The sequence below is a fragment of the Notechis scutatus genome, chromosome 2 (assembly GCF_049901735.1).
Source record: "Notechis scutatus isolate UNSWTSFEM ecotype Mainland chromosome 2, rNotScu1.2, whole genome shotgun sequence".
Taxonomy (NCBI): domain Eukaryota; kingdom Metazoa; phylum Chordata; class Lepidosauria; order Squamata; family Elapidae; genus Notechis; species Notechis scutatus.
The window spans coordinates 245644082-245671454 of NC_142010.1; the positions used below are offsets into that span (position 1 = coordinate 245644082).

The 27373-nt window shown below is 37.0% G+C and overlaps 1 protein-coding gene across 1 annotated transcript in view; it reads left to right on the forward strand.

Moving 5' to 3' along the window:
- OXCT1 (3-oxoacid CoA-transferase 1) overlaps positions 1 to 27373 on the forward strand; it is a 65279-nt gene that overhangs the window by 34116 nt on the left and 3790 nt on the right. The window contains exons 8-16 of the mRNA XM_026666455.2: positions 3287 to 3394; positions 9685 to 9799; positions 9909 to 10003; positions 10251 to 10299; positions 12120 to 12192; positions 12862 to 12937; positions 22078 to 22167; positions 24486 to 24566; positions 25834 to 25935. Coding sequence (XP_026522240.1) covers positions 3287 to 3394; positions 9685 to 9799; positions 9909 to 10003; positions 10251 to 10299; positions 12120 to 12192; positions 12862 to 12937; positions 22078 to 22167; positions 24486 to 24566; positions 25834 to 25935 — 789 coding nt within the window. The remainder of the gene's footprint in view (positions 1 to 3286; positions 3395 to 9684; positions 9800 to 9908; positions 10004 to 10250; positions 10300 to 12119; positions 12193 to 12861; positions 12938 to 22077; positions 22168 to 24485; positions 24567 to 25833; positions 25936 to 27373) is intronic.

A 27373-nucleotide genomic window follows, 5' to 3' on the forward strand; every position in this document is an offset into this window, starting at 1 on the left:
AAAGCACTAGGTTCTACCTGCTCATTTTTTTAAAAAAAATTTCTGAGAAAGCGTATAGGTCCATTTACATGATGATATGGTGGAGGCAGGCACTTTGTCGAAGTCCTTTTAAAGTAATAGTAGAAGGAGAAAGGGAAAGAGTCCTTTGAACCCCCAGGACAGGAAGTCCTCAGCTAACTACTGATCATTTAATAACTGTTCAAAGTTACAACAGCCTTGGAAAAAGTGACTTAGAACCTGTACTTGCACAACTTCCAGGGTTGCATGATAGCAATTTGCGTGCTTGGCAACTGGCTTGCATTTACGACTACTGTAGTTGCAGCATCCTGAAGTCATATGATAATGATTTGTGACCTGTTTTGCTGAATTCTGACACTTGCACTTATGACTGCAAGACTTATTGATGGAAATTCTGGTCCCAACTGCAGTCTTAAGTCAAGGACTACCAGTACATGGAAGTAAGAAGATGGTACAGGTGGAATATTTGGAAAGACACAATAAAGAAGCCACTTTCATTCATTGAAATTATTCATTGGAAGTTATCTCGTAATCTATATATATAAAAGTGATATACCACTCACACATCATCACAAAATCTCCAGAACCGTAAAGCCTACAAACTTGAAATTTGGCAGGTATGTTCCTCTTGGATTCTAGGTGCTCACTAAGAAAGGATTTTCGAAATGACCATCAGAGCATTAGTATTTCATATATTATTAACACGCTATGATGCTAAGGAGTTCTACTCCCCCCCCCACCTGAAAACAAATCTGTTCCAAATGCAAAACACAAGCAGAGGAGAGGAGTTTCAGTTTTAGTTTCACAGCACCAAGCAGCTTCAGTACAGAACAATTGAGCTAAGCCACGCCCAGGCTCCTTGCTGTCTCCTTCTTGCTCATACAGCAAATACTGCTTCAGCTTCCAAACAGCCCTCAACTCTCTCACACACTGACAGGACGCTACCCAGATGAATACCGTTGAATGCTGGTAGGCAGAGGCAGAATTCCCCCCCCCCCCTATTTTCCTCCCCAAAAACTAAGCCGACAACATAGTTTCATAGCAAAGCACATGTATCGAGCTAGTCATAACATAATGCAAACAATTGGTAGAATCGCAATATTGAAAAAGTGGTTGACAATAAAGAGGTTAAGAACCCCCAGATACAAACTGATAAACATTTAACTCATAATAAGCCAGACATGATTGTAATTATGAAGAAGCAAACATGTATAATTGATGCTGTAGTCATTGGAAATAGAAGGGAAATAGTTGGGAAGGAACCTGAAAAGAGATCAGGTTGGATCTAATGGTGATGCAACTGACCTATGAAACCAGGAGACTGTGAGATTTAGTCTTGCCTTGGCATGAGTGCCAGCTGGGAAACTTTGGGCCAGTCACACACTCTCAGCCCAACTTACCTCAGAGGGTTGTCGTTGTGAGGAAAATAGGAAGAGAAAAACATACTAGATATGTTTGCAACTTTGAGTTATTTATGAAATATAAAGATCTTTAAGTAGAATGAATGGGGAAAAAGAAAATAGTATTGGTGCCAAGTGTGGTTGGTGCATTTGGTGCCTACCAAAAACAGCTGAACACAATACAAATGGATAGAATGTCAACTCAACAATGATATAATTGAATGGTGCCACATTGCTATAATATAGTTAGCTATCCTAGATCTCTGACAAGTCTCTACTAATCAAAAGTACCACATCCAGTCAGTCAGATCTAATAATAGTAAAAAAAATATAAAAAGTAAGAGAGGGTAGGTTAAATAATTGCAGAATGTGTAAATCTGGAGAAAATCTACAATCTTTTTCATAATGTTTTCATATGATTTAGTACAGACTTCACCAACTTGTTTGCATATGTGTTAGGAGTAAAAAAGTCTGTTCTGGGACTTGTATGCTCTATAGAATTGAGACCACTTGGTTAGGAAAGGGTGATTTATTATTAAGCCTGTGTCTTCTTATCCAGCTCTATATGGAAATATTTTGGGATGGTGGCATATTAGGCCTGTCAAGAGTATTTTATGGGGGGGAGGGGGGCAAAGGTGCTTTTTTTCATGAGGCAACTCTAATCTAAGAAGCTTCTTCAGCTCTGACTGGATGGTGAGGAATGGAAGGATTTATATTCCTCGCAAACAGCTGGTTATTTGCATTGTTTTAGGGAGTTGTGAGGAGCTCTCTGCAAGAAATGTAAATCCTTTCATTCCCCACTATAGTCTTAGAGCTGAAGAAGCTTCTTGGAGGAGAAGTGAAATGTCTTCAAAGAAAAACCAGAAAGTCCAGTTGCCTCCTGAAAAAAAGCACCTTTGGGACAACCAAGACCTGGATGACTGAGAATCTCCATAGACATTTTATGGGGGCACTCACAGAATGAATGACATGAATTATGACTTGATGATACTAAGTTATCAAATTAAACAGATATTTACTAGAAACAGGTGCTCACTGGGTTTACTGGGAACAGGTGCTTCCTGGGAACAATGCAATTCTCTGGCCAGAAACACAGATTTTAATCCAGGAATTCCAGGTCATAGAGTGGATTGCAGTAGTTAATGCTGTACACTTATTAGATACGTTCGGTGGTTAAAAATTATCTGGTTTTTGTCCTGTTTTGTTCAATTATCTTTCCTTTTTCAGACCTTTGGCTTGAGGGAATGAGGAATTGATGATTTTTGAGAATAATAACATTCATTGACTTCCTTTTCTGCTTTGGTTTTCTGTTGTGTAGTGGTCATTAGTAGCTAAAGGCAGAATGGAAAAAAATATTATTTGGGGGGGGCTTTGTGTCTGTCAAATTGATAACTGCACATTTGTTTTTTCACTGACCTTCATTCTGGTTTGTTGTCTCTACCTCTGCTCATCTGAGACCATATGTAACCATTTGCATCCGTATGTTTATTAGGAATAAATGGTAGAGATCTCAGCAGTAAATGGGCCATAACAAGTAATTAGTATTGGGGAAGACTGCATTTAGGCAGTAATTCATTGACATGTGCTTAAGTGATGTTTTGAAAATATTTTCTACTTTCATGAGTTCGGTTTATCTGAAGAAATTGTCTTCAAATTACTGTCTTTTGTTGTATTGGGATGACAACTCCCATAATTCACAGCAAGCACAGCTTTGGACTATGTGTGCTAATATTTCTGGACATAGTACTAGCACATCTGGAAAAGGGGGCTGTATAAGGGAAAACTGCAGTCTCCTTATTCTTGTTGAAATTATGTGGTATGCTGCACTAAATTCTGTCTTTATCTGTCCTATTTTCCTATCATTCCAGGTAGAAGAAATTGTTGATGTAGGGTCCTTTGCCCCCGAAGATATCCATGTCCCCAAAATCTACGTCCATCGTCTCATCCAAGGGGACAAGTATGAAAAAAGAATTGAGGTAACTCCTAGGTGGGTTTGGAACTGGTCTGTGGATATGGGTGTGCTTGCAAAATGTTTCCACTGGCAATGTTAGTGATAATGTGGTGATTATAGCGAGAACCGAGAGACAGGTAATCTACCCCTCTCACCTCCAGACATTCAGCACAGGCAAATCTGATCTATGCTTTACACAAAATCATGTGTGAGACAGCAGATAACTTAAAAAAGGCATTTCCTTATAGAACAATGGTAATCTTTGATTCCCTTATGGGGGCCATCACTCCTAATGAATAACTTTGGTCCAAGAGTATATCTTAGGGTATGTGATACATCAAATTTGCTGATATTAAGGGGGCCTCACTTTGAGATTGCTCTGAATTCTATGTATACTATCTTGAGCTCTGTGAAGGAAAATAGACCATAAATAGAGGCATCATCTGTTATTGTAGCCTTACTTGTTGCACTTGCAGTCAAATGATTGGTTTATAGCAGATATGTCCCTGGCACTGTTTGTTTTTTTTCCTTAAGAGAAGCGTGCAAAAGGAAGAGATCCATGGGATGACAGCACAAACAGTTTTGCTCTCTCTTTTTATATTTGGTAATATCAAAAATGAGAGCCGGTTTGGTGTAATGGTTGGGATACTAAGTTAGAAATAGAGAGACTGGGAGTTCTAGTCCTGCCTTAGGCATGAAGCTAGCTGGGTAATCTTGAGCTAGTCATTCTCTAGGAAAGAGATAATAGCAACCCACTTCTAAAAAACCTTACCAAGTAAACGGCAGGGACTTGCCAAAGGAATCACCAGGAGTCAATACTGGCTCAAAGTCACATGTCCACAAAAATGTCAAAAACATTTTAATTCTGCTTAAAACAGCTCTTCACAGTCCCAGTTTGAACCTAGTTTTCTAATATTGCTTTTCTTTCTTTCTTTCTTTCTTTCTTTCTTTCTTTCTTTCTTTCTTTCTTTCTTTCTTTCTTTCTTTCTCTCTTCTTTCTCTCTCTCTCTCTCTCTCTTTCTTTCTTTCTTTCTTTCTTTCTTTCTTTCTTTCTTTCCTTTCCTTCCTTCCTTCCTTCCTTCCTTCCTTCCTTCCTTCCTTCCTTCCTTCCTTCCTTCCTTCCTTCCTTCCTTCCCTCCCTCCCTCCCCCTCCTCCTCTCCTCTCCCTCTTTTATTTTACTTTATTTATTTAGCCTTCACCTTTGGGTCAATGTTGACTCCTGGTAACTGTCTCAGAAAGTCCCTGCAGTTTCTTTATTTCTTCACATTCAGTCAAAAGGTCTTTGTGTCAATTTGCCATCTTATTATTCAGCCATATCTTCAACTGCGCTTCACCCTTTCCTCCCCCCAGGTCTGTTTTCCTTCACTCTTGTGATTCCTCCTTCTTTTAGTCCTCTTGTTTTGAAATGTTTCATATAGCCTGGATCACAGTTGCAGCTGGGATTGAATTGGTTTTGCTTATTTTTTTAATCCTCCTTGGGATCTTTCTTGGTAAACAGACAATGAAGCTTCAAGCTTGCCTGTTTACCGAGTTGTGGGGTGTTGAGGGGAGCAGGAACTGTGGAAAGAGTCTATAAAAATAGCATCCATCTATAAGGTGCTGATTGCATTTTCAGATAGAAATTATATTGGATATAATACAGTTTTCCACTGCCTGCTGGGTGAGGATTCTGGTATAAAGCAGATTTAACTAGGGAGTCTGGCAAAGAAAGATAGCCTTTATCTTATTAAAGGAGGAATAATTGCAGTCATATATCTGGCCCAACTGCAGTTGTGTGAGTAAAATAGCCAAAGAGATACCTAAATTCTATTTATCCCACTTCCCCCTCCCAGTAACTGTGTTAAGATATTTATGCTCTTGACGTTCAAATTTCAAATAAGAAGCAGAGGCCAAGATAACAAGCTGCAGATTTAGACCAGAAGCCTTGTCCCTGGACCTCACAGTAGCAGCCTGACCATTGATCCACAGCTCTGCATAATACATACAGGAATATTCAGGGCTCTCTCATACACTGTTCTTGCCACTGTGGAGATGATAAAACCTCATTGCCCCCTTTGCAACCCCTGTTAAAAATCCATCCTGCCAAATAAAACCATCTGTCTTGAATTAGACCACACACTGATTTATTCCACCAGGACGGCATAAATATATGTTTTTTTAATATATAAAAAAACAATCTTTGGCTTGTATTCAGGTTGAGGTCTGTAAGTCCTTGCAATAATCAATGTGGATTATTTTGCTTACTGGCTCTAGGTTACCTTGTCAATATAAATTACTTTAAATTGAGAATTGCTCAACTTAAGTTTGTAACATTCTTATTGAGGATCTCATATAGATAAACATCTATGCAGGTGGTGTTTGTTGCAAAGTACACATTGCACAATTCTCCTGTTTGGTTCTCCTAGCACTTTTGGTAATAGTCTTAATAATAATAATGATTAGTGGTATCAAACATCCATCTAATATTTGATTCATTCCTGAGTTGATTTCGGCACGGAGGCTAGAAGATTTCTTACCCTTTGTAAAGAGTTTAATGGATGGCCTTGATAGAGAGAGGGATATCTATTACCAAAGCAAATAAGATAAACATGGCTTAAGTCTAAATATAGATATAGATTTCTGAAAATGCTTATGGCAGACACAAGAACATAAAAGAAGGAAGAGGGAAATACATTTTGTGTGAATCCTAAATACAAACATGAGATTTTCTTCTAATAAGAGTAGTTTTAGGCATATGTAGTGGCTGTTTCTTCATCTGATCTACTTTGTAGGGCTGACATCTATTCTGATTTAATGTAGTTCATTGCTGCGCCATAAATATTATTTAGCATTCATTTTGGAGAATGAGGGTGAGAGTTGTGTTGCTCATGTGTGTATGCATGTGTACGTGTATTTCCTTTCTGAGCTGCCATTGCAAATATTACTCTTTAAGTCTAGCACAACTCTAGAACATTATTCAAGGCAGATGAGGCCCTGTACCAGCCTTGTCTTGATGCAGACATTGGAAAAGTTTTTTATGTTCGCTACATTGGCTGAGTGAATAGGCTTGGATTGCCTAGAAAAAGCTTATTGAGGGGAGGAGAGAAGTAGAGTCTACATTCGAATAATTTTTAGGAATTATTCATTTTGCGTACCCCTTGCAAATAACATACTTACTTCAAACACTAGCATTTCATCTTGAAAAAAATATATGGAACAGTTGATGAGAAAGGAATGATATTGTGGAGCATTGTTGGTTTATTGTTATTTGATAAACTTGCATGTCACCCAACTCCCAATGATTTGGGGCAGCTTGCAACAATCAAATAAAGAAATTACAGTAAAAACAATAAAAGCTGGCAAGTGCGACAGTCCAGATGGAATGAAGTGAGGAGCCTTATTCTCCCTTGCCAAAGGCCTGTATGAAGGACTAAGTCTTCACTGCTCATCTGAACAACAGCAGAGACCCTATCCAGAACTTCAGGGGAACCTCATGTAGTAGTGCTGTTATAGAGAAGGCACCCTTCTGGGATCCCAATAGGTGGCATGGTTTAATAAAAGGAATTGGAACATCCAATCCTATCAGATCAGATCAGTCAAGCAGATGCTATGGGGGACAGGCGGTCTTCAAATAATCAGGCTCTTCACTATGTAGGACTTTATTCAAGCACTTTGAATTGCACAAACTGATAACCAGTGAAATTCATGAAGTAGGGGTGTTACATCACTGCTTCTGCGTTCTGGACCAATTGAAGTTTCCTGGTGGTTTTCAAGGGCAGCCCCATATAGAGTGCATAGCAGTAGTCAAGCCATGAGTTGACATAGGAATGGGTGAAGATTTCCCCTCCTCCCATTTTATTTACTTAAATTGATTTATAATATTCTCCAGATGTTCTAAATTAAATTACACAAAGTAGCTTTACTGCACGCAGATTTTTTTTTATATGTACCCCCACCTCTCTTTCAACATGTGCACCCCCCCCCCTCGCCCCTACACCCTGTAGGAAATCTTAGTTCATGGATTTGTCAGTTCTTGGAACAGGGTGTTAATAACCCACAGTGTTGAGTCTTAGTTGTCCCAAATTGATACTAAATCCATAACACAGCAGTGACTGTGGAAAGCAGAAAAGAATACCCACTAACAGATAATATTGAGCTTTTGAGCTTTTATTATTAGTGTCAGCTTCTGTTTTTATTACTTGATGTTCACCACTCGGACTCTAGGGAGGAGAGTGGAAAACAAATGTGAGTACTGTAAATATTGTTGAGCTCAGCAGTTATATTAAACTTGCCTGCCCTGTTCTTTGATCTCAGAATAGGGAAAGCAACAGCACTAGCATTTAGACTTATATACCGCTTCACAGAACTTTACAGCGCTCTCTAAGCAGTTTTACAGAGTCAGCATATTGTCCCCAACAATCTGGGTCTTCATTTTACCAACCTAGGAAGGATAGAAGTCTGAGTCAACCTTGAGCCTGGTGAGATTTGCACTACCAAATTGCAGGCAGCCAGCAGTCAGGAGAAGTAGCCTGCAGTACTGCACTCTAACCACTGCGCCACCATAGCTCAATGTTTGCAGATTTTGTGCTTATATACAAAATGCTGCTCTTGATCCATTCCAATTAGAAAATTCTTATATACTCTTCTTCTATACAGAAGAAGAGCAGCCTAGGTACCTATTCCTTGACAAAATCTGAATTTCTGTGTACTACAATGGTGTAGTCAGGATAGGACCCTCTGGAAATATCCTTAGTCTACAGCTGACTGCATTACTGATACAGGTCTTAGCATAAACTAGAGACTTACAATCTGAAGCCCCAGGGGTGCATGCAGCTCCCGTACAATCTCCTGGGGATCTCGAAAATTAATTTACAAATTCTGCAGCGGTTGGAAGAGCACCCGATCACTTCCAATAAAGTCAGAATGAAGTATGAAACCAGTTGAGTGACCATGGGCTAGTCATTCTCTGAGCTCTAAGAAGGCAAATCACATCTGAGAAAATGTTACAAAGAGAGACCTGCAGGGGACATGTCCAGGCAATTCCTGGGAATCAAATTGACTTACAGTCAGGTACTCACAGCCAGAAATTATATCAGGAGGAGAAATAAAATTCAGAGATTTTCCTTTCATGCTTGAACTGTGTAGCAAAAAATTGAAACCTGAGAAAAATTATGAACTTAACCACATGTGGACTTTAAATGTGTGTGTGTTTCCTTATTTTTTATGTTTTCTTTTTTTCCTTTTTAAATATAGCATATATGAAAGGATAGAGGTTTAAGGTTATAGAGGTATAAACAATGCAATGTAATATATACTGTATAGAAAGAACATATTATATACTCTATAAGATAAAAAGCAAAAGGTCTTTTCTCCTAAGAGTTGTGTAATTAATTAAAGTCTACCATTATGCCTCTGCTGTTAAGAATGCATGATATGCACCATTTCCTTGGTTGCATGATGATAATAGATATGAATAATAGCATTGTCTGCATTTGCTCCTCCACTTAGTTTATTCCAGATCCTCTCTACTACATTCAACATTCAGCGCAACTTTTCTTCTATTCTGTCCCTTTTTGTGAAAATATATTGCCTATTATTAATTTTAATTAAATGCACATTAAAAAAAAGTAAGCATTTTAAATAACTTATTAGATTTCAAAAAAGATACACAGTTAAAAGATAAATCAAAAATTAGAAAAATAAAATGGTTCAGAAAGCAATAAAAGTAAAAATGCAGAAATAAAAATAATAAGGAAAATAGGAAAATAATTATTTCTGACTTTCTTTGATACAGGTATAAATATAAAAATTCATCAAAGTCTTACTCTAAGGTTAACATTTCTCAATATTATTTTCATAATCCCGTGTAATACTAATCATCAAATCCCCAAGTCATCTTTTCATTTCTTTCAGTTTCACTCAAAAAGAGCAATAATGGTTTCCAAGTAAAACTAAAATTTGCCAAAATCTTGCATCAAAGCTATCGATTTCACCATCTCTGCTAATTCCACCAAGTCTCCATTCTACTATTGTAGATATTTATAAGTCCTTCCACCTTTGTGCATATAAAAATCAAAATAAGCTTTTGACCCTTTTTCACTTGATATTTTTGGCATGTAGATCCCAAGACTTTATTAAAAAACCAAGTACAACTCTCAAGTCAGAGAAAATTTCTATAAATAATCCAGGCCCACCTAATACTATTTCTTACTATTTTAAAGTACCGGAGTATAAAGCAGCATCTGTTTATTTAAGGTGTCCCCTGAGGTGTCATTTGCTTGTTCCAGATATCACATGGAAGAAACACCAACTTCTTGCTCTCCTTGTTTTCTTAGAGATTATCACTTCGCAAAGCTGAAGACTCTCAGGGCAAACAGAAGAAAAGTGGTGATAATGTAAGAGAAAGGATTATCAGACGGGCAGCTCTTGAATTTGAAGATGGCATGTATGGTATCCTTTAAATATGGTGAAAGTTCTTTGTTTCCTTGTTTCTGAAGGCACAACTGAACAAACAATGTAGATAAAAAGTTGAATGGAACCTTAACTTAATTAATTAAAGCTAACTTGGGTATCGGCATTCCCCTGCTTGCCAGCAACTATATCAGCCCAGCTATAACTGTGCATCTACAGAGTGAAAATGGCGTCCTTGGTTTGGTAAGGATAGAACAGAGATAATACAGAAACCTATCCACTAGCCTAGTACAGCCAAGCCTTCCAAATAAATAGGACTACAGTTCCTATCACGCCCTTGTATGAAATGGGACCTGTAGTTCAGCTGAGGGCAACAGTTTGTTGAAGACTGCTGTAAATATGGCTGGGGAGGTTAATACTTATGCATGAGTTCATCAAATATATGGTTAGAACAAAGATTCAATATTTGTTATTGTTGTTGTTGAATTAGGGACCCTATCCATCTGAAAATGAAGTTGACCCTGACCTCATCAATGCAGGTAATTTTTCCCTTTTACTTACATTTCTATTTTGCTTTTTCATTCAGAGAGATTACTGCAACCTATTGTCTTACTCCAGATAGAATACATGGGGAGGACCAGAAAGCAAATGTTCCAGATGTAGAAATGTAGAAGAAGTAGTTTTAGCATATGGGCACACTATTTTTTCTCAGCCAAAGATCTACTTGGTTGTTTAGTAATGTGCCCTACATAACAAAGCAAATCTTTGCGGAGTAGCAGCCATGGCAAAGATTAAACTTAATGTCTTTGCCACTTAAATACAGATAGTAAGATTAAATTCCAACTATTTAAAAAAAACTTGCTCTTCTGTCATATCAAAATAATAACTTTTGCATGTTTGGGAACCAAGACATTCAGGATTCACACAAAGCTAAGAGGATGTACACTAAATGTACCTGACATTTTTTTTGTTGCCAGTCATTTTAGTTACTCAACTCAGAGTAACTCTAGTAATTCTTAGCTTTAGCTGCCAAGTTACAAAGTAAAAACATCACAAATACCAATCTTCCTCCTCTCCTAATTTAGTACTGCACATTTCCATCCTGATAAAATACTATAATTATTACTCAGTACCTCAGTATTTTTCTCTCTAAGCTTCTCCTTGTGAGATGATTCTGCCCTTTCAGACGTAAATAAAGCACCTCATGGGAGTTATTTGGTTCTAATGGAACTGGCTGAACTGGGCAGCGCCATTTCCTGGAGATTTTTCATCAGGGTCCCTGAATGATTCACAAGGGTCTATTCTGAAACTATTCTCACTCCAAGCTTTTCCTTTTCTTAGTATTCTTGGATCGTTCTCTCAGTTGTAGTTTTTTCCTCCCTGTTCGTCACCCTAACAATCTATTGAAATAACTGCCTCGTGGGTTTTGTCCAAGCCTAATTTTTGAAAAAAAACCTAACTTCCCGACTTCATTATTTAGTACATTCAACTACAGCCCTTCAGCTCTTTTCAGCTTCAGTTTCTGTACAGTATTTGTGCTAAAATATCTGTGTTTAAAGATGAAGCATGTAACTATCATTTTCTGATTCAGTGGCTTCATTTCTGCATTTCATAAAGGTAGTGGTCAGCAGCAGAGGATCTATGGATGCCTGGACATTTGCAAGAGTCTCAAAGGGAACCAAATTTAAAACAATTAATTTAAAAAATGCAAGGTATCAAGCAAATTTAGCACTCTCTTTGGGGCAGATGTGGAGTACTTGAAAGTATACATGGTTTCTCATTTTGTATTCATTTTTTTCTAACACTAGAATTGGTACCATGAAGATAGTGCACTTTTGCTGTACATTTTTCTGCCTTACTGAATTCAGTCTGAAGATATTCTCAATCATCCAGGTCATGGTTGTACCAAAAGTGCTTTTGTCAGGAGGCAACTGGACTTACTTGTTTTTTCTTTTGAAGATGTTTTGCTTCACATCCAAGAAGCTTCTTCAACTCTGACAGGATAGTGGGGAATGGAAGGATTTATATTCCTTGCAAATTACCAGCTGTCTGCAAAGAATGTAAATCCTTCCATTCCTTCCACTATTCTGTCAGAGCTGAAGAAGCTTCTTGGATGAGAAGCGAAATGTCTTCAAAAGAAAAAACAAAGTCCAGTTTGGGACTTACTGAATACAGTAACCTTTTTTTTTAAACAGTGAGGTACTTCAATAAAATTTCTATTTAATGCAGAGGGAATGTTTTTTCTTTCGGTACTAATTAAGAATCATAATATATGAAGTTGATATGAGATGAGTTAACAGAATAAATTTCCAGTATATCCTGATAAGTTCTCTGGGTTTATGCCCTATTTCTTTTTCAGGTAAAGAAACAGTCACTGTATTGCCAGGTGCTTCATACTTCTCTAGTGATGAATCTTTTGCAATGATTCGAGGGTATGTAATGATCACTAACTGTCCAAGGCACTGCCCCAGCTGGTAGTTGAATTTATTATTTAACCACCCCAAAAGGACTTCATACTTACCCATCCAAAAAGTCGTGCAGTTGATAGATATTTGAGATATATTAGCAACTCCAGCAGTTTTAAGAATTGTCAAACTAACTCCTCTTTATATAAATCCTTCTATTTTATGAACTGAGTTTTGTAGCATGGATGTTTTCATAACTAAATATGCAATGCACGAAAGTTACTTTCTTCTTTATTAAATGTTAACATTTGCTTGTTTATAACATCTGCTGATAAACGTCTCTGGTACCAAGTCACCAGTGGTACTGGTAGGTTGGTTTTGGGCTTAGCAATTTGCATGAACCCAGTCATTATGGTTTATGAATCATGGTTTAGAGTCCCAGCCAATTGTGATGTATTCAATTAATTAATGCCACATTTTAATCTATTACTGAGTTCTGACAGACATAGTGTTCTATAAATGTCTTTGGAACTTCAGTCTTATGTTTATTCAAATACATTTAAACAAGCAATTCTTTAATCTCACTGCTATTTAATTTTTCAACATCTTGAGAATTACAGTAACTAATGTGACAGAATTCTGTGTGGTGTTGTCCCTCCAGTTGTGCACTGATGTTGTGCTTTGCTGTTTTAACAGGGGACATGTTGATCTAACTATGCTTGGGGCAATGCAAGTATCTAAACATGGTGATTTAGCCAACTGGATGATCCCTGTAAGTAATTTAATTTTATATTATTGCTGAGAGTAATTTGAAGTGCTGATATATATCTTTACTAAAGATGCTTTCTTAACATCTGTATTTCAAAAAAAGTGCCAGAAAAAGGAGAATATAACTTTTGTATGCATGCTCAAATAAACGTTATACAGATGAAACTCGAAAAATTAGAATATTGTGCAAAAGTTCATTTATTTCAGTAATGCAACTTAAAAGGTGAAACTAATATATGAGATAGACTCATTACATGCAAAGCAAGATAGTTCAAGCTGTGATTTGTCATAATTGTGATGATTATGGTTTCACCTGTAGTCATCTCCTGATTTGCTCAGAAGGGATCACAATATTATATTTGTCTTTTGTAACTGAATATTTCCATTAAAAATATAATGAAATCTAATCTAATAAGTCTAATGGAAAAGAAAAGGAAAATCTTGGTTCAACCTGTTTTGTATCATTGTCCTTCCCATTGGGGGCTCCTTAGTGTTGTTCCTAATTACAATATCAATTGATCACTCAGCTATATCATACAGTATAAACATAAAATGAAATTTTGAAAACTGTTATTTAGTTTCAGGCTGAGGAACCAATGATTCCAGATTCTGTGGGATGAGAATTCTGTCATGGTCATGATGGAAGTTGTAATCCAAGACATCTGAATCACAGAGTAGAATCAAGGATTTCATAATGAGAAGGGGCTAGTTAGATCCCTGCTGAACTGATCTTGTGGTTAGAAAGTTTTTTATAACATTCAGTCAAAATTTGATTGATTAATTTAAATCCATTTTTCCATGGAGAAAAGAACAGCTCTTGACCTTCTTTGTAATATCCATTCGGGTTTTTTAACAGTCCTATTTTATTATACCTCAATCATCATTTCTCAAGGCTTAATATACCCAGTTTCTTCAATCCATCTTCATAGAACTTAATATCTAATCCCTTAGTCTTCCTTCTTGCTCTTCTTTAAATTTGTTCCAGTTTCTCTAAATTCATTTTCAAAGATGTTACCCTGAATAGTACTTGATGTAGTGGGGTCTGACTAAGGAGACTAAGAATAAAGAGGAATAATAATTAATTTTTTGTGATTTGAAAGTTATATTTCTGTTGATGCGGCCTAAACAAACGTTATTATTTGCTTCCACGTTACGGAATACAGAACAGAATAATAGAGAATTACACAGAATTACATGTATTTGGTTTGTAACTGACTACTATTCTAAGATCTTTTTCATAGGTTCTGTTACCAAATGAACTGAAGACCTTCACGCTTCTCTCTTGTTAAACTTCATTCTGTTACTGAGGATACTTTTCAAGATAATTGTAAATGTTATTTCTGTCTTCCGGGATTTTAAACTACCTGTAATGGAGAGGAATTTTGGGGGCTCTGAAGATCAAACTGATAAAACAACAGCACACAATAACCCATCGAGTGAACCCGTTCAAATATTTTCATAATGTGATGCATTGACAGAAAGGATTGGTTTCTGTTACAGCCTTGCAGAGCCAATCATGTAAATGTTAACTAAATGACAAGCTAAGCAGAGATATAAATAGATATCCCCTTTCCTTATTCACTTGCCTGCAAAAGATTTTTGATGAAAGGTTGGAATGCAACAACTTGTATTATAGTTTTATTGCAATAGTATTCAGAGTTCAACTATTTCACTGCCTCCAATAATAAAACTTCTATGTGTGCAACTATAGTTAATCTTCTTAGGGTTAATTAAGGGCTTCAGAGAAAATGTAGCTGGCAATGTCTTGTGGCTATCAGCACATGGATATTTTTCTCTTCAGATGCTCTATTTCCCCTGAGAATTCGGCACAGGATAGACTAATTCTAAAAATTTGGTCCTCTACCTTTGATGATCTTCCTTAACCCAGAGACTCTTCAATAGCTTTTTGGTCTTCCCTGGAATCCAAGGATCTTACAGTAGCCTCCCAACTAACATAGTTTACTTCTAATCCTCAGATACTTTCCCTATTAGCTCCTTATCCCAATTCAGCTTCTTCTCTCCACTTTTCCTGAGAGGCTCTTTCTTTGGGCATGGGTCTGTAAGCTGGTTTCTTGCAATTATTTTTTTCAGATTGAGTTTACAACCTCCAGGAACAGCTTGTCTATCTGGGAAATCATATGGTAGGATGCCGAAAGTGTTTTGCTTCTACATCTGTCACATATCCATTTTTGTTTTATTTGCAATCAACATTCCCACCTTTTCTACATGCAAATCATTAATGAAAAATATTACAGATTAAAGGACCCCAGGATTAATTCTTGCATTATCTCGTTTGATAATGCAAGAATTTGATCAGGAACCATTGATGAACACTCCTTTAGGTATGCTTTTCAAGCTAGCTGTCAGGGTTCCAAGTAATAAATCCATTGCAAGCAAGACTCTGAGGCAATTGAATTCCTCAAAGATTACCTTTTGGGAAATATCATATTGACACATATCTTGTGAAAACTGACTCTGAAAACTCCCGTGATTTTCACCATATTAAAAGTAAAAGATTTTCTGTTTTCTCAAAACAAACCATCACATGATCCAATCACTGTGCAGTCCAACATCACTCTGCCTTCTTCTGATCAGGGGTGAGAATGTCCTTGGTTCCCAAGAGAAAGTATTTTGTTTGGGCTACAAAAATCCCTCTATCTCAAATCCCCACTCCCTGACCCTTAGCTCCAGTGTGGCAACACTGAAGCGGACAAAATGGCTTTGGTCAGGCCAGCTTCAGTGTTGATACCAGCTATGAAGTCATTTAATTGTCATGCAATCTAGCCCACAATTAAGTAGTTTCCTAATCAATATGTAATGAAATATTTACTCAAATAGTCTGCTGAAATCAAGATAAATTATGTCTACTACATTGCTATAATCTGTTACAATAAAAAAAATGAAATGATTCTGTATTCCTTCATTAAGCTGACTAATATATAACCAGGAAATATAATTGTTTCAGCAGAATGTCTTGTTACCCTTTTATAATTTTATTATACAGTAGTCCTAAGTATGAAGCTTCTCCCATATTTGAGGGCTTCTTAGGACAAAGCTCTGATATATTTTCTCATTTTAAAAAAACAAAGGAAAAGGTGCATTGATTTGAATGCTTTGTTTATCAATTAAACCACATTTTATTCCTTGTTCTGCATTTTACCTATTTCCATACCTCATTGATTTCTTCCAGGCTGGCACTCAGCTATTCAGATTTAAATTTTAAGTGACAGGAGAAATTTAATCAATTTTCAGAGCTAAACAGATTCATTATAAAGAGAGGTGGGGAGAAATAAAGTTTAAAAATCCACTTGGGAGTTTTCTTCCTGCAAGAATTCTTTCTTATTACTGTGGAAGGCTGGAGTTAAGATTCAATAAATTTCTTGCTGTGAGCCAGCAATGTGTGATATTTCACTATTGGCAGTGAAGCCTTTTCACGCATCCTCATCTGACATCAGCTTAGCAATTCAGAGAAAAAGTGGGCTGTCTCACTCTCAAGGCTTGCCAAGGGAAGAATAAAGCTGCCTGATGATTTAGGCCCTCTGTGGTTTCCTTGATATTTACCAGTAACAGTAACAGAACTGCAAGGGACCTTGGAGGTCATCTAGTCCAACCTCTGTTCACGCAAGAAATCTATACTATTTCTGACAGATGGCTGTCCAGTCTCTTCTTAAAGGCCTAAACTGATGGGCACCCACAACTTCCGAAGGCAATTTGTTCCACTGGTTGATTGTTCTGTCAGAAAATTTCTTCTTAGTTCTAGGTTGCTTCTCTCCTTGATTATTTTCAATTCATTGCTTCTTATTTTGCCTTCAGGTGCTTTGATGAATAAGTTGTGGCAGCCCTTCAAGTATTGGAAGACTGCTATCATGTCACCCCCCTGGTTCTTCTTTTCACTAGACTAGGTATACCTAGTTCCTGCAATTGGTCTTCATTGGTCTTCCTTAACGGAACCTCGATGAGTGATCTCAAGCTGGCCATGCCCCCCTGGAGATCAAACACAAACCTGATGTGGCCCTTAATGAAATTGAGTTTGACACCCCTGATATAAAGAAACAGCCTGAAGCTATGCAAATTTTTTATGCCTGACTGTTTTTTTTAAAGCCTAATCTCTCTTGTTTAGCCATTGTCCCCAAATATTTTTCACTACAATTTGTGTCAACCTCAGCCATTTTAGGAAGAACAGGAGTGGTAATCCAAACTATTTGGGAAGGAATTTGACCAGGTAAGTCTGGTCTTATTCTTGCTTGAAAAGTTTTAGGATCCAGTCAGGTGCTCAAATACCTTTAAAAAGCCCAATTGCATATGGTGATATTTGCTTCTTTAAAAAAAAAACAACCATTAATTTTTTTTAAAAAAGTATAAAATGCAAAAATGCAAAACAAAAAAGTCAAATGAAAAAGGAAAAGGGTAGGAAAAAAGCAAAATTGGGAAATATAAATGAAAGCAGAGCTATAGAAAAAAAGGTAACTTCTGACTTTCTTCAGTATAGATAAAAACCTAAAAATCAATGACTTTTTGAACTAGAATAAACCATAACAAACAGTAATTCTATCATCACAAAGAAATTTAATAACCATAAGCCAATTTTAACCCAAGGTTAAAATTTCATTTCTTTCAAACAGTTTTTTAAAAAATTGAAGTAGAAATGAAGCTAAATCTTTAATAACAGAATAAGAGAGTTGGAAGTGATCTTGGAGGCCTTTTCGTCCAATCCTCTGCTGAAGTAGGAAACCCTATACCATATAATTAAAGCAGTCAATTTCTCCATCTCTGCCAATTCTATTAATTTCACCAGCTATTCTTCCATTTGGGGTAAATGTGAGTTCTTCCATCTCTCTGCATATAGAGGCTTTGTCAGTGATATTTGCTTCTTCTTTGGCATATCTAATGCCATTGTAATTTTTTTTTTCATTTTAAGTTGTGTTCCATGTGCATAATAGTGTGATTAGGGCTTATTAATATTTATTACTTCCCTTCAACAGAAGTCTCCCACCATGCTTAAGGCACAACTGAGTTGCAACTACCACTGGGAGCATCTGCTTGAAAGATATTAATCTAAATGTTACATTAAAAGTGAATTAAAGAAAGATTTGAGACTGTGCATTTATGTTTGCCATCTTTTCATGTGATCTTTATTGATAAACTTGTAAAATCAAGCCAGAAGCATAAGTGAAGCAGGTGGTATAGAATAAGCTTCTTGTTTAACCAAAATAATGATAAATATGATTTTCTTACTGACTCATTCATCCTCCTTACACAATCACATATTTGAATAGCCTGCAAGCAAAAGCAGGTTGGAGAAAAGAAGGTTGAACACAAATTAGATGTTGCAGATGGAAGGTTCATATATTCCACAGGTTACATCTTTCATGAGCCCCTGGCTTGTCATCATTGTGATGGAAAGAAGACTGGGTAACTCTGGATTTTAGGGCCCCTGGATCTGGAGAACTTCCATCATTACTTCTGGATAAGGTATAGCTCCCCCAGACAAAATTGTTCCAAGTTCTGGGCATCTTCTTGGATTCACAGCTGAATAAACAAGTGGCAGCTGTGGCCAAGGAGATCTTTGCAACAAATCCAAATTTTGTGAGCCAGTTGTACCCTTTCCTGGATTGGGAGGCTCTGGTCATAGTCACTCATGGCATAACCTATTGCAGTGCAAGTCTACATTGGGTGGTCTCAAAGAGCATTTGGAAACTGCGGCTTCTCCAGAATGTGTTGGTGTGGAACGTTTCGAGTGAACCCACATTATAACACCACTATAACACTATAACCCTATAACACCACTGTTATGTGACTGATTTCTAGTAAGGTTCTATGAGCTATTCAAGGTGCTTGAATTGTACAGCACACAGGGCCAAGATACTCGTGGGACAAAGTGCCTTTGGTGATTTGCAATCACCATCAGAGCGAGCAGGTGAACAAATGTTGGTCCCTTCTGTTGTCATCTCTTGGGACCAAGGGGACAGGCCTTCCTTTCACAGCACCTGCCCTGTGGAATGGCTTCCTTCCTGAGGTTCAGATGGTCCCAACACTGAGGGCCTTAAACACCCTGACTCTTCCCTCAGTCCCAAGGGCAAGGAAGTGAGGTCTGCTATCTGCCTTGTGATGATTGAGAGTTTCTTTTTTTGCCTGATGTGTCTCATTGTTCTTTCTATTATTTTGTGGTGTGTATTTCTGTTTTCATTCTTGCCAGTCACCTAGGATTATTTGATTAAGGTGGGTGCCCATACACATAGCCAATTTTTGAGGCATGGATAATTGGGCTCTGTCCATTCAGATGCGCTGACTTCTTTTTAAACACCTTACTTGACTAGGAGCTGTTTATATCATATTCTGAGACCAGCCTTGCTGATTCTAGGAGTCAATCCAACCCTGGAAATTACTACCTCTTCTGGAATGCATGTTGCTTCTGTAGGCTTCACACAGCTACTGCAGCTGTCTTTTTCTGGTACCTGTTGTTATTCTCAGCTCTTTCTCTAGTAGATTGTTCATTTCATCAATTTATTAACCACCTTGATCACTGGGATAGCTATAGGAAGCATACACAAATTAATGATGTATAAAGCAGCAGAAGTGTCACACCAACAATACCATAAAAATGGTCACTGAGCAGGATTCCAGATCTTTCTGTTCCAGGCCTGCTGGGAAAGTTATGTCTTTGTGGTTCTTCTGAAAACCAACAGAGAAGGGGCCATATGGGCTTTGGGGAAGAATGCCCTTCTCCACACAGAGCTGCCACTGAGAACTTACAGATAAAATTCTTTAACATATTGGTTCCAGGGCATGCTGACTCTTCTAGGTCTTACTGGATGTCAGAAACTTTAGAAAAGTCTCATAGAGCACTTTCCCCCCTGAATTTTGCAGGTTACTGAACTTTCTTTGCCTTAAAGAGTCATTCAGTGTCTTTAATCTCTTTTAATATTATACCTTTACACATGGATTTCCTTTCCATAATGCTTATGTAAACATTTCCTTAGCTAGGTAACATTAGGTGAAGTATTGCTTAAGCTGTTACGAATACAAGTAGTCCTCAACCAAAGACCATAATGGGGCTGCCCATTACTGTTGTATGTCATGATGATCATAAAGCAGATCATCCATGTGACCAACCCAATTTTACGACCATTTTTCCAGCAAGTTGTTAAGCACATGCTGTGGTCATTAAGCAAATTCATTGTTCACTATGGAGTGTTTTTGCCCCAAACCAGAAGTAAATGCTGGTTTTAGGCAAAAACATTAATCAGGTTCATGTGATCATGGGATGCTGCAAACAGCCATAAATGCAGGCCAGTTGCCCAGTGCTCAAGATGCAGAATTTCAAAACCAGGTTGTAAGTACATTTTGGGATGGTCGTGGTAACTGTGAACAAGTGGCAAGTTGAGGGCTATCTACAGTATGATGCTTAATTGATAGGAAGTGGGTCTATCATATTGAAGTCCAGTCCATCTAACTAAAAGTTTGGGGCTGTTGAACAGATTCAGAATTTTGAGTTCATGCTGTGGAACTTCCAAGATGGCTGCTGGAATGGTATCTCCAACAACACATGCCTGATTGACCAGAAAGCAAATTGGAGAGGTTGCTTCTTTCCAGCTTCCCAGGGTGATGGGAATTAACATTTGGTAATGTTAGACAAGCCCCATGCTATTAAACATCCTACTTTAAGAGCAAAATATTAAGAGGTGGAAGATAGACAAAGTGATAGACAACATCTTCCTATGGACTTATCAATATTAATAACATAAAGAGTAATGTTGCTGATAAATGCGGCAATGTAAGTAAATTACCAAACCAACGACTGATACTCTGAGGCTATTAGTCAGTGAATCCAAAATAATAAATCTGGCAAACATTCTTTAGGGAATATGTGAATATATGGAAATGTCACTTCTTACTTTTATTTGCTCTTCTGGTTCGGAAGATGACTTACGAAATACTTGCTTCTGAGAACTGCTTTTCTTTAGCAAAAAACTTTATTATCACTCTTGCCTTACATGGTTTTGAACCTTTTCATCTCTTTGCCTTTTAAAGCCGCCCTCAAAGATTATTCTAATCTCTCAGTATTCGACTTCGGAATGCTTTGAAAGAACCCTAACATTAACAAAGTTGCTATTTCCAACTCCTTTTTTTAGCTCAAGCAACAGCATTTGCCCATTGGTTATCTACATTCTTTAAATTTTACAGAGAATTTTCTGTTTGGAAAATACTTGCTTTCAGCCTCCTTAGAAGAGGGCTAGTGCTTGATTACTGGTTTCTAAGCTTGCAAAAATAACATATTGCCAAGGCCTTTTTTGTTTTTTTTTGGATAGAGTTATTTTGATTTTCTTCCTGGGAAGGAAAATATAAATAAATCTTGCTTAACAACTTTTAAGTACTGGTACGCACTGAAAAGTGTTCTTTTCACTCTTCCTGTCTCTTTTAATCAGCAAATCCACCCTCCCCTCATATTCCCTTTCCTACCCTTTACATTTGAACACCCAGAATTGATTTTAAGCATCCACAGGATAGAACTCAGGAATAAAGGAGAAAATTGATTATACATATAATATGTTGGGATGATACTAGCATCATAATATGAAAACCTGGAATCCATCAATAAAATGTAAGCACAACAAAAAAGCAATAGAATGAAATCAGTTTAAAGTGAAATGTCTATGTTCCTCAAATCAACAACTAACAAGATTAATATAAACTTGTCTGTTTTTATTTAAAATCAATGACATTTTGAGCTGACATCTTGACTGTACTGCTGGTATAAATTGGCAGATACACCGAGCCTTCTAGCAAACAAGCAAATCTTGGATTGTGTATCTGAAATGTGAAATTATATCTGCTTTAAAACAATCAAAAGTTTGTCATTTGCATATTGACCTTGCTTCCTTACATTGAAATGTGTCTTATTAGTGACCCATTTTTCTTGATAATGAAAGATGGATTGAGTCAAAGGGAACACTCTTATATTTGCAGGAATTAACCTTGAAAAACAAAAACTTTTGATATATTTGTATTTTAATTCCTTCCTCTTTCTTTCTTTCTTTCTTTCTTTCTTTCTTTCTTTCTTTCTTTCTTTCTTTCTTTCTTTCTTTCTTTCTTTCTTTCTTTCTTTCTTTCTTTCTTTCTTTCTTTCTTTCTTTCTTTTTCCAGGGAAAGATGGTGAAAGGAATGGGTGGTGCCATGGATTTGGTGTCCAGCTCAAGAACTAAAGTAGTAGTGACTATGGAACACTCAGCAAAGGTAAAAACAATATATAGGGAGAGTGAAATTGTGTGTCACTTCTATATATGTTTATATCTTGATAGCTATTCCTTATGTATTCTATTCTTTATGTAGAATAGAATAGAATAGAATAGAATAGAATAGAATAGAATAGAATAGAATAGAATAGAATAGAATAGAATAGAATAGAATAGAATAGAATAGAATTCTTTATTGGCCAAGTGTGATTGGACACACAAGGGATTGGTCTTGGTGCATATACTCTCAGTGTACATAAAAGAAAAGATACATTCGTCAAGAGTCAAGAATCATCAGGTACAATAATAGTCATAGGGTACAATAAGCAATCAAATCATGCTAGGAGACAGTCAATATAAATTGTAAGGATACAAGCGAGAAAGTTACAGTCATACAGTCACAAGTGGGAGGGGATGGGTGATAAGGAATGATGAGAAGATTCAGTCTGTCCTGTTGGGTTGCAGAACCAAACCAGATAGTTATAGAGGTGCAGATAACAGTACAATAATTCCTCTGTAGAACTGTATCAGCAGCTCCTTGGGCAGTTTGAGCTTTCTTAGTTGGTGCAGAAAGAACATTCTTTGTTGTGCTTTTTTGATGACGTTTTTGATGTTAGGTGTCCATTTTAGGTCTTGTGATATAGAGGAGAGAGGCGTGTTAGCTTGTTGTAGTCAAAAAATCAGGAGGAGTCTAGAAATCATTTTTCCAATTAACAAATATTAAACATTTCTTTTAATTACTATGAGAAGTATAGCAAAAATACTTCATGACTATTATGATAGGTTGGTGAAGTATAACATAGATAAATCATTACTATATGAGGAAAAGTAGTTTTATGACTTCCAATGTTGAGGCTTCAAAGTCAAAATTCTTATTTGCAATCATGCAGGTGAAACTTGTGTCAATGTATACACAAGGACTGTGATTGCATGGTCATGACCATCATCTTTAATTTGATCTTTGCTTTTTATTTATTTATTAGATTTACAGTATATGGCATTCATCTTGTTGTTCAAAGCAACTCTGGATGCCTTTTCACATGGTTATACTATGGTGGATATCTTCTTGACTATTTTAACTACGCTCTGTGGACATCCCTTTATACATTGGAATGAATTAGAATGAAGTAATCATTTTCGATAGTAAAAAGAAAAGGACAGAACTAAGAATGTTTCAAAGAGTTTAAATTAAAAAAAGAGGTGATATATAGCAGCTATAAAGAAGAGTTAACAGTACTGCAAAATTCCACACAATGATCACTGATTAAAGCTTGCAAAGTACTTTCAGGTTGCTTTTTAGAATACTTAATCCAAATGAGCAATAAGATTGGAAAATAGAAGTGGAGAACTATTAACAAAGCTCACCTGTAACTGAGCAGTTACTAGTAAAAGTATGAAACTTTTTCAGGCAGCCAGCAAACAGATTAAAGTGTTCATAATTAGAAGGCATCATTTCTTTTTCTCATTTTAAATGTAATATGGTATCAATCACTATTAACATATGACTAGTTACATGATATAATCACATTCATGGTATAAACTATTATTTCTGGGATCAGTCTAAATAAAATGAAATAATAATAGCGATTGAAAAGCAGAACTGAAGGAAAGAAACATGCTGAAAAGGAAATAAACAATTCAAGCTGGAAGAAGCTACAGGAAAATATTTGATCCCTGGACTACTGCTATCCTTTTGTAGGCAAAGATGTTTCAATATGACCTTAATGTAAGATAAATAAAGTTGGCTCTGTAATGATAGTATAATATAAATACTATTTATAGATACATATAGTATACTATAAGTACATAATATAAATACTGTATATACCATAAGTACATATAATACTTGAGAATATTCCACCTATTAATGCAGTCATATGTAATGTAATAATTATTTTGTTCTGCTGGTATGAAAACAAATTACAGCTTTGAAGTACTTCTAGATCAGGGGTGTCAAACTCAAGGCCTGTGGGCCAGATCCAGACCATGGAGTGCTTAGATCTGGCCTGCAGGGCTGCCCTGGAAACAGCGAAGGACTGTGCCTCTGCCAGTGAAAATGGAGCTCGTGAGGGTCATGCGCAACCCTCTTGAGCTCCGTTTTCGCTGGCAGAGGGTTGCAGGATGCCATTGCAGGGAAAAATGGAGCTCGGGCACCTGTTTTTGCTGGCAGAATACTCAGGCCACCACAGAAGCCGGAGACTAACTGAAGAGTTGTACTGTATTTGTAGCATTTGAAAAGTAATGTGCTTCTGATTTTGAAGCAAGTAGGACTCTTGAAATATGATGATTTATTGGAGTGAAATATGTATTCTGTTGCAGGGCAATGCCCACAAAATACTGGAAAAGTGCACTTTGCCGATTACCGGGAAACAATGTGTGGATTGCATCATAACAGAAAAGGTAAAGTAGTTGGTTTGGTTACTTTTAGCTTATTTCCTTTCTCACAAAACCTAAAGAATTTAGGAGAGGGGAGTCTTATTATCTTCATAACAAACCTGCAAGACAAAGCAGGCAATAAATTGCCTAAAATAAGCCCTTGAATAATATTCAAATATTGTTTTGTTCAAATGAGCATTTTTATCTTGGTCTCAGAAGACAAGGCCCAATGCCTGCATTTGTGCTCTGTGTTATTTTTGGTTCAACTAATAAGAGGAAACAGCCTGAAGATTAGAATTAATATATAGAAATGTATATCTAAAAGTCTCTTCATTTTTTTCTTTCCAACTCATGTCTGCCTCCACCGTGTAAGCTTACTGAGAAGGAGAATTAAAGTCTTTTCAACTGGAGCTGTCATTCAGGCTAGCAGGCTATTGCTCCAGGGTGCCTAATTATTTATGGCTTGGCAGATTTTGGCTCTGCTGGCTCAGAAGTATAATCCCAGACCACCTGTGGGCTCTTGGCTGGAGAATACAGATTTCTGACTGGTTCAATGGTGGGACAGCTAAAGGATTTGAGATCTATTTATTTTTGTGTGATTTCCCATTTTTCTACAGAGCTTCTTTTCCCCACCTGGCTCCAGTTTTCTGGGAAAATATTAGACTGTTCTGCTGAATTAAACTTTTCATTAATGCTCTGTAGTGTTTATCAACAGGTTTAAAGGACTATAATGCTCCTTTTTCATACCATATGATAGCAATCTGTTATCATCTCACTGTTGCCAGGCTATACCATCTACAAATTGTTGGTGGGGAACAGGGAAGGATATCTTGATAGTTGTGCAAAAAAGCTCTTGACAGTTTAAAAACCAGCCTGTCAATGAAATAACTGGGTTTAGCACTTCCTTCCATTTTTCTGGTTTTTTACATACTATGAACTTAAATATAATGTAATTACTTTCAGATACTTAACTCTGTTTCGTCTGGTTGGCCGCCCATGCTTACTCTCCCCACCAAGCAATTAATAGTGACATCATCTGACAACAAGTACAATATGTCCTATGAGTTTGGGAATTGTAGTATCAACACCAGTTCTTGAGTGAGTGAATTGCTCATGCTGCTTTTAAAGTGGGTGGAAGGAAAAATCATAAGTGTAGGAAAACAGAGGAACAGGCAACCATACATCAGGACTCGAGAGCAGGGATTGGTTTTCAGAATTTGAATCAGCTTTCTAGGTCAGCAGAGTTTTACATTCTAACTAAACCTCTTTACAACTTACTTCAATCCTTTAGGCGGTTTTTAATGTCGATAAGAAAAAAGGACTGACGCTGATTGAGATCTGGGAAGGCGAGTCTGTAGATGAGATTAAAAAATGCACCGGTGCTGACTTTACTGTAAGTCTCTAACTAGTTAAATATAGAGGAGAAATAAATTGCTAACGAAGACAGGATTCTCTTAGTCCCTTACTCTTGGCCTAGTGCGGGGGTGTCAAGTTCTATTTCATTGAGGGACGTATGAGGGTTGTGTTTGACCTCGGGGTGTGTGTGTGTGTGGCCAGCTCGACATCACTCATGTCAGGGGCGCCTGTGGTGGCCCGCACACTCTGCCAGAGAAAATAGGCTCCCAATCTCCATTTTCGGCTGCGACAGCCTCCTACAACCCTCTGCCAGGAAAAATGGAGCTCCGTTTTCGCCGGCAGAGGCACTGTGGCCAGTCCTTCACTGTTTCCAGGTCAGTCCCACAGGCCACATCTAAGCACCGCCTTGAGTTTGATATCCCTGGCCTTGTGCAATGCAGGCTGTTACCTTTCAAACATGAATGACAAAGGTTAACAGTTGATAATAGTACTGGGTTTTTTAAAAAGTCCAGTGGTGATAATAACTTTTCCAGACTAAGGGGAGGAAAGTAATTTATCTATTTCAGTTTTTTAGAAAAGATGGTTAATTGGCTTGACTTAGAGTGAGTCAATCTTCTGGCAATATTATAATGTTTCTGTACAGTGTTGTCTTATGATTGCATGTTTTTATTACATTCATATGATACTGTGAAACAAGATTCTAGTAACTGATGATTATAGGAATATAAACATATTTAAAACACATAAAAGTAGCAGATTGAGCTGGGTAGCAACATGGATCAACATCCCCACTTTCTGGCACTATTTTATAAACTGAGGGTACAGCAACTAAAGTCCCAAGCCTCAGATCTGGCCCACCAAGACACAAAAGCTTCTTGGCCTGCAGCTACAAACTTACAGGCAAAAACAGGAGGGGTCTTGGCCTTAATGAGTTGCTGAAAGTTTACCAGTTTTGATCCTGTGTGTTTACCTACAAATCATATTCCTTTAAAAATTGATTCTACCCAAGGCTGTAGGCCTTTAAATGTCAATAATATGTTCCATCAAGCCATTAATTAAAAAAACCCCATAGTTTTAGAACCATCCTTATTTTTAAGATTTTATGTAACAATGTATTAGTTGTATGCTTTTGTGGAGAGCAATATCTTAGTGATAGCCATGAGATCTTGCCATGCATTCTTACAAACGAGACCAGAAGGAATCATTTCCTAAATTGCACTAATATGCTGAAATATCTAAAATTCTTCAGGGAAACGCAGAGCATGGTAAAAATCATAACACACAATTATGCTCTAGAAAATTAAATGGAAACAGTGGAATAAATGGTCTTAAACTGGATTAGTTTAAACATAAACATTAAACCCAAACCCATTAATCCGGTCGTGTTCAGTCCTTTATTTGCTTATACCTAATGGACAGAATCTTGCCAAACTAAAACCATAACTTTCTCACCTATTAAATATATAGTATCTTGA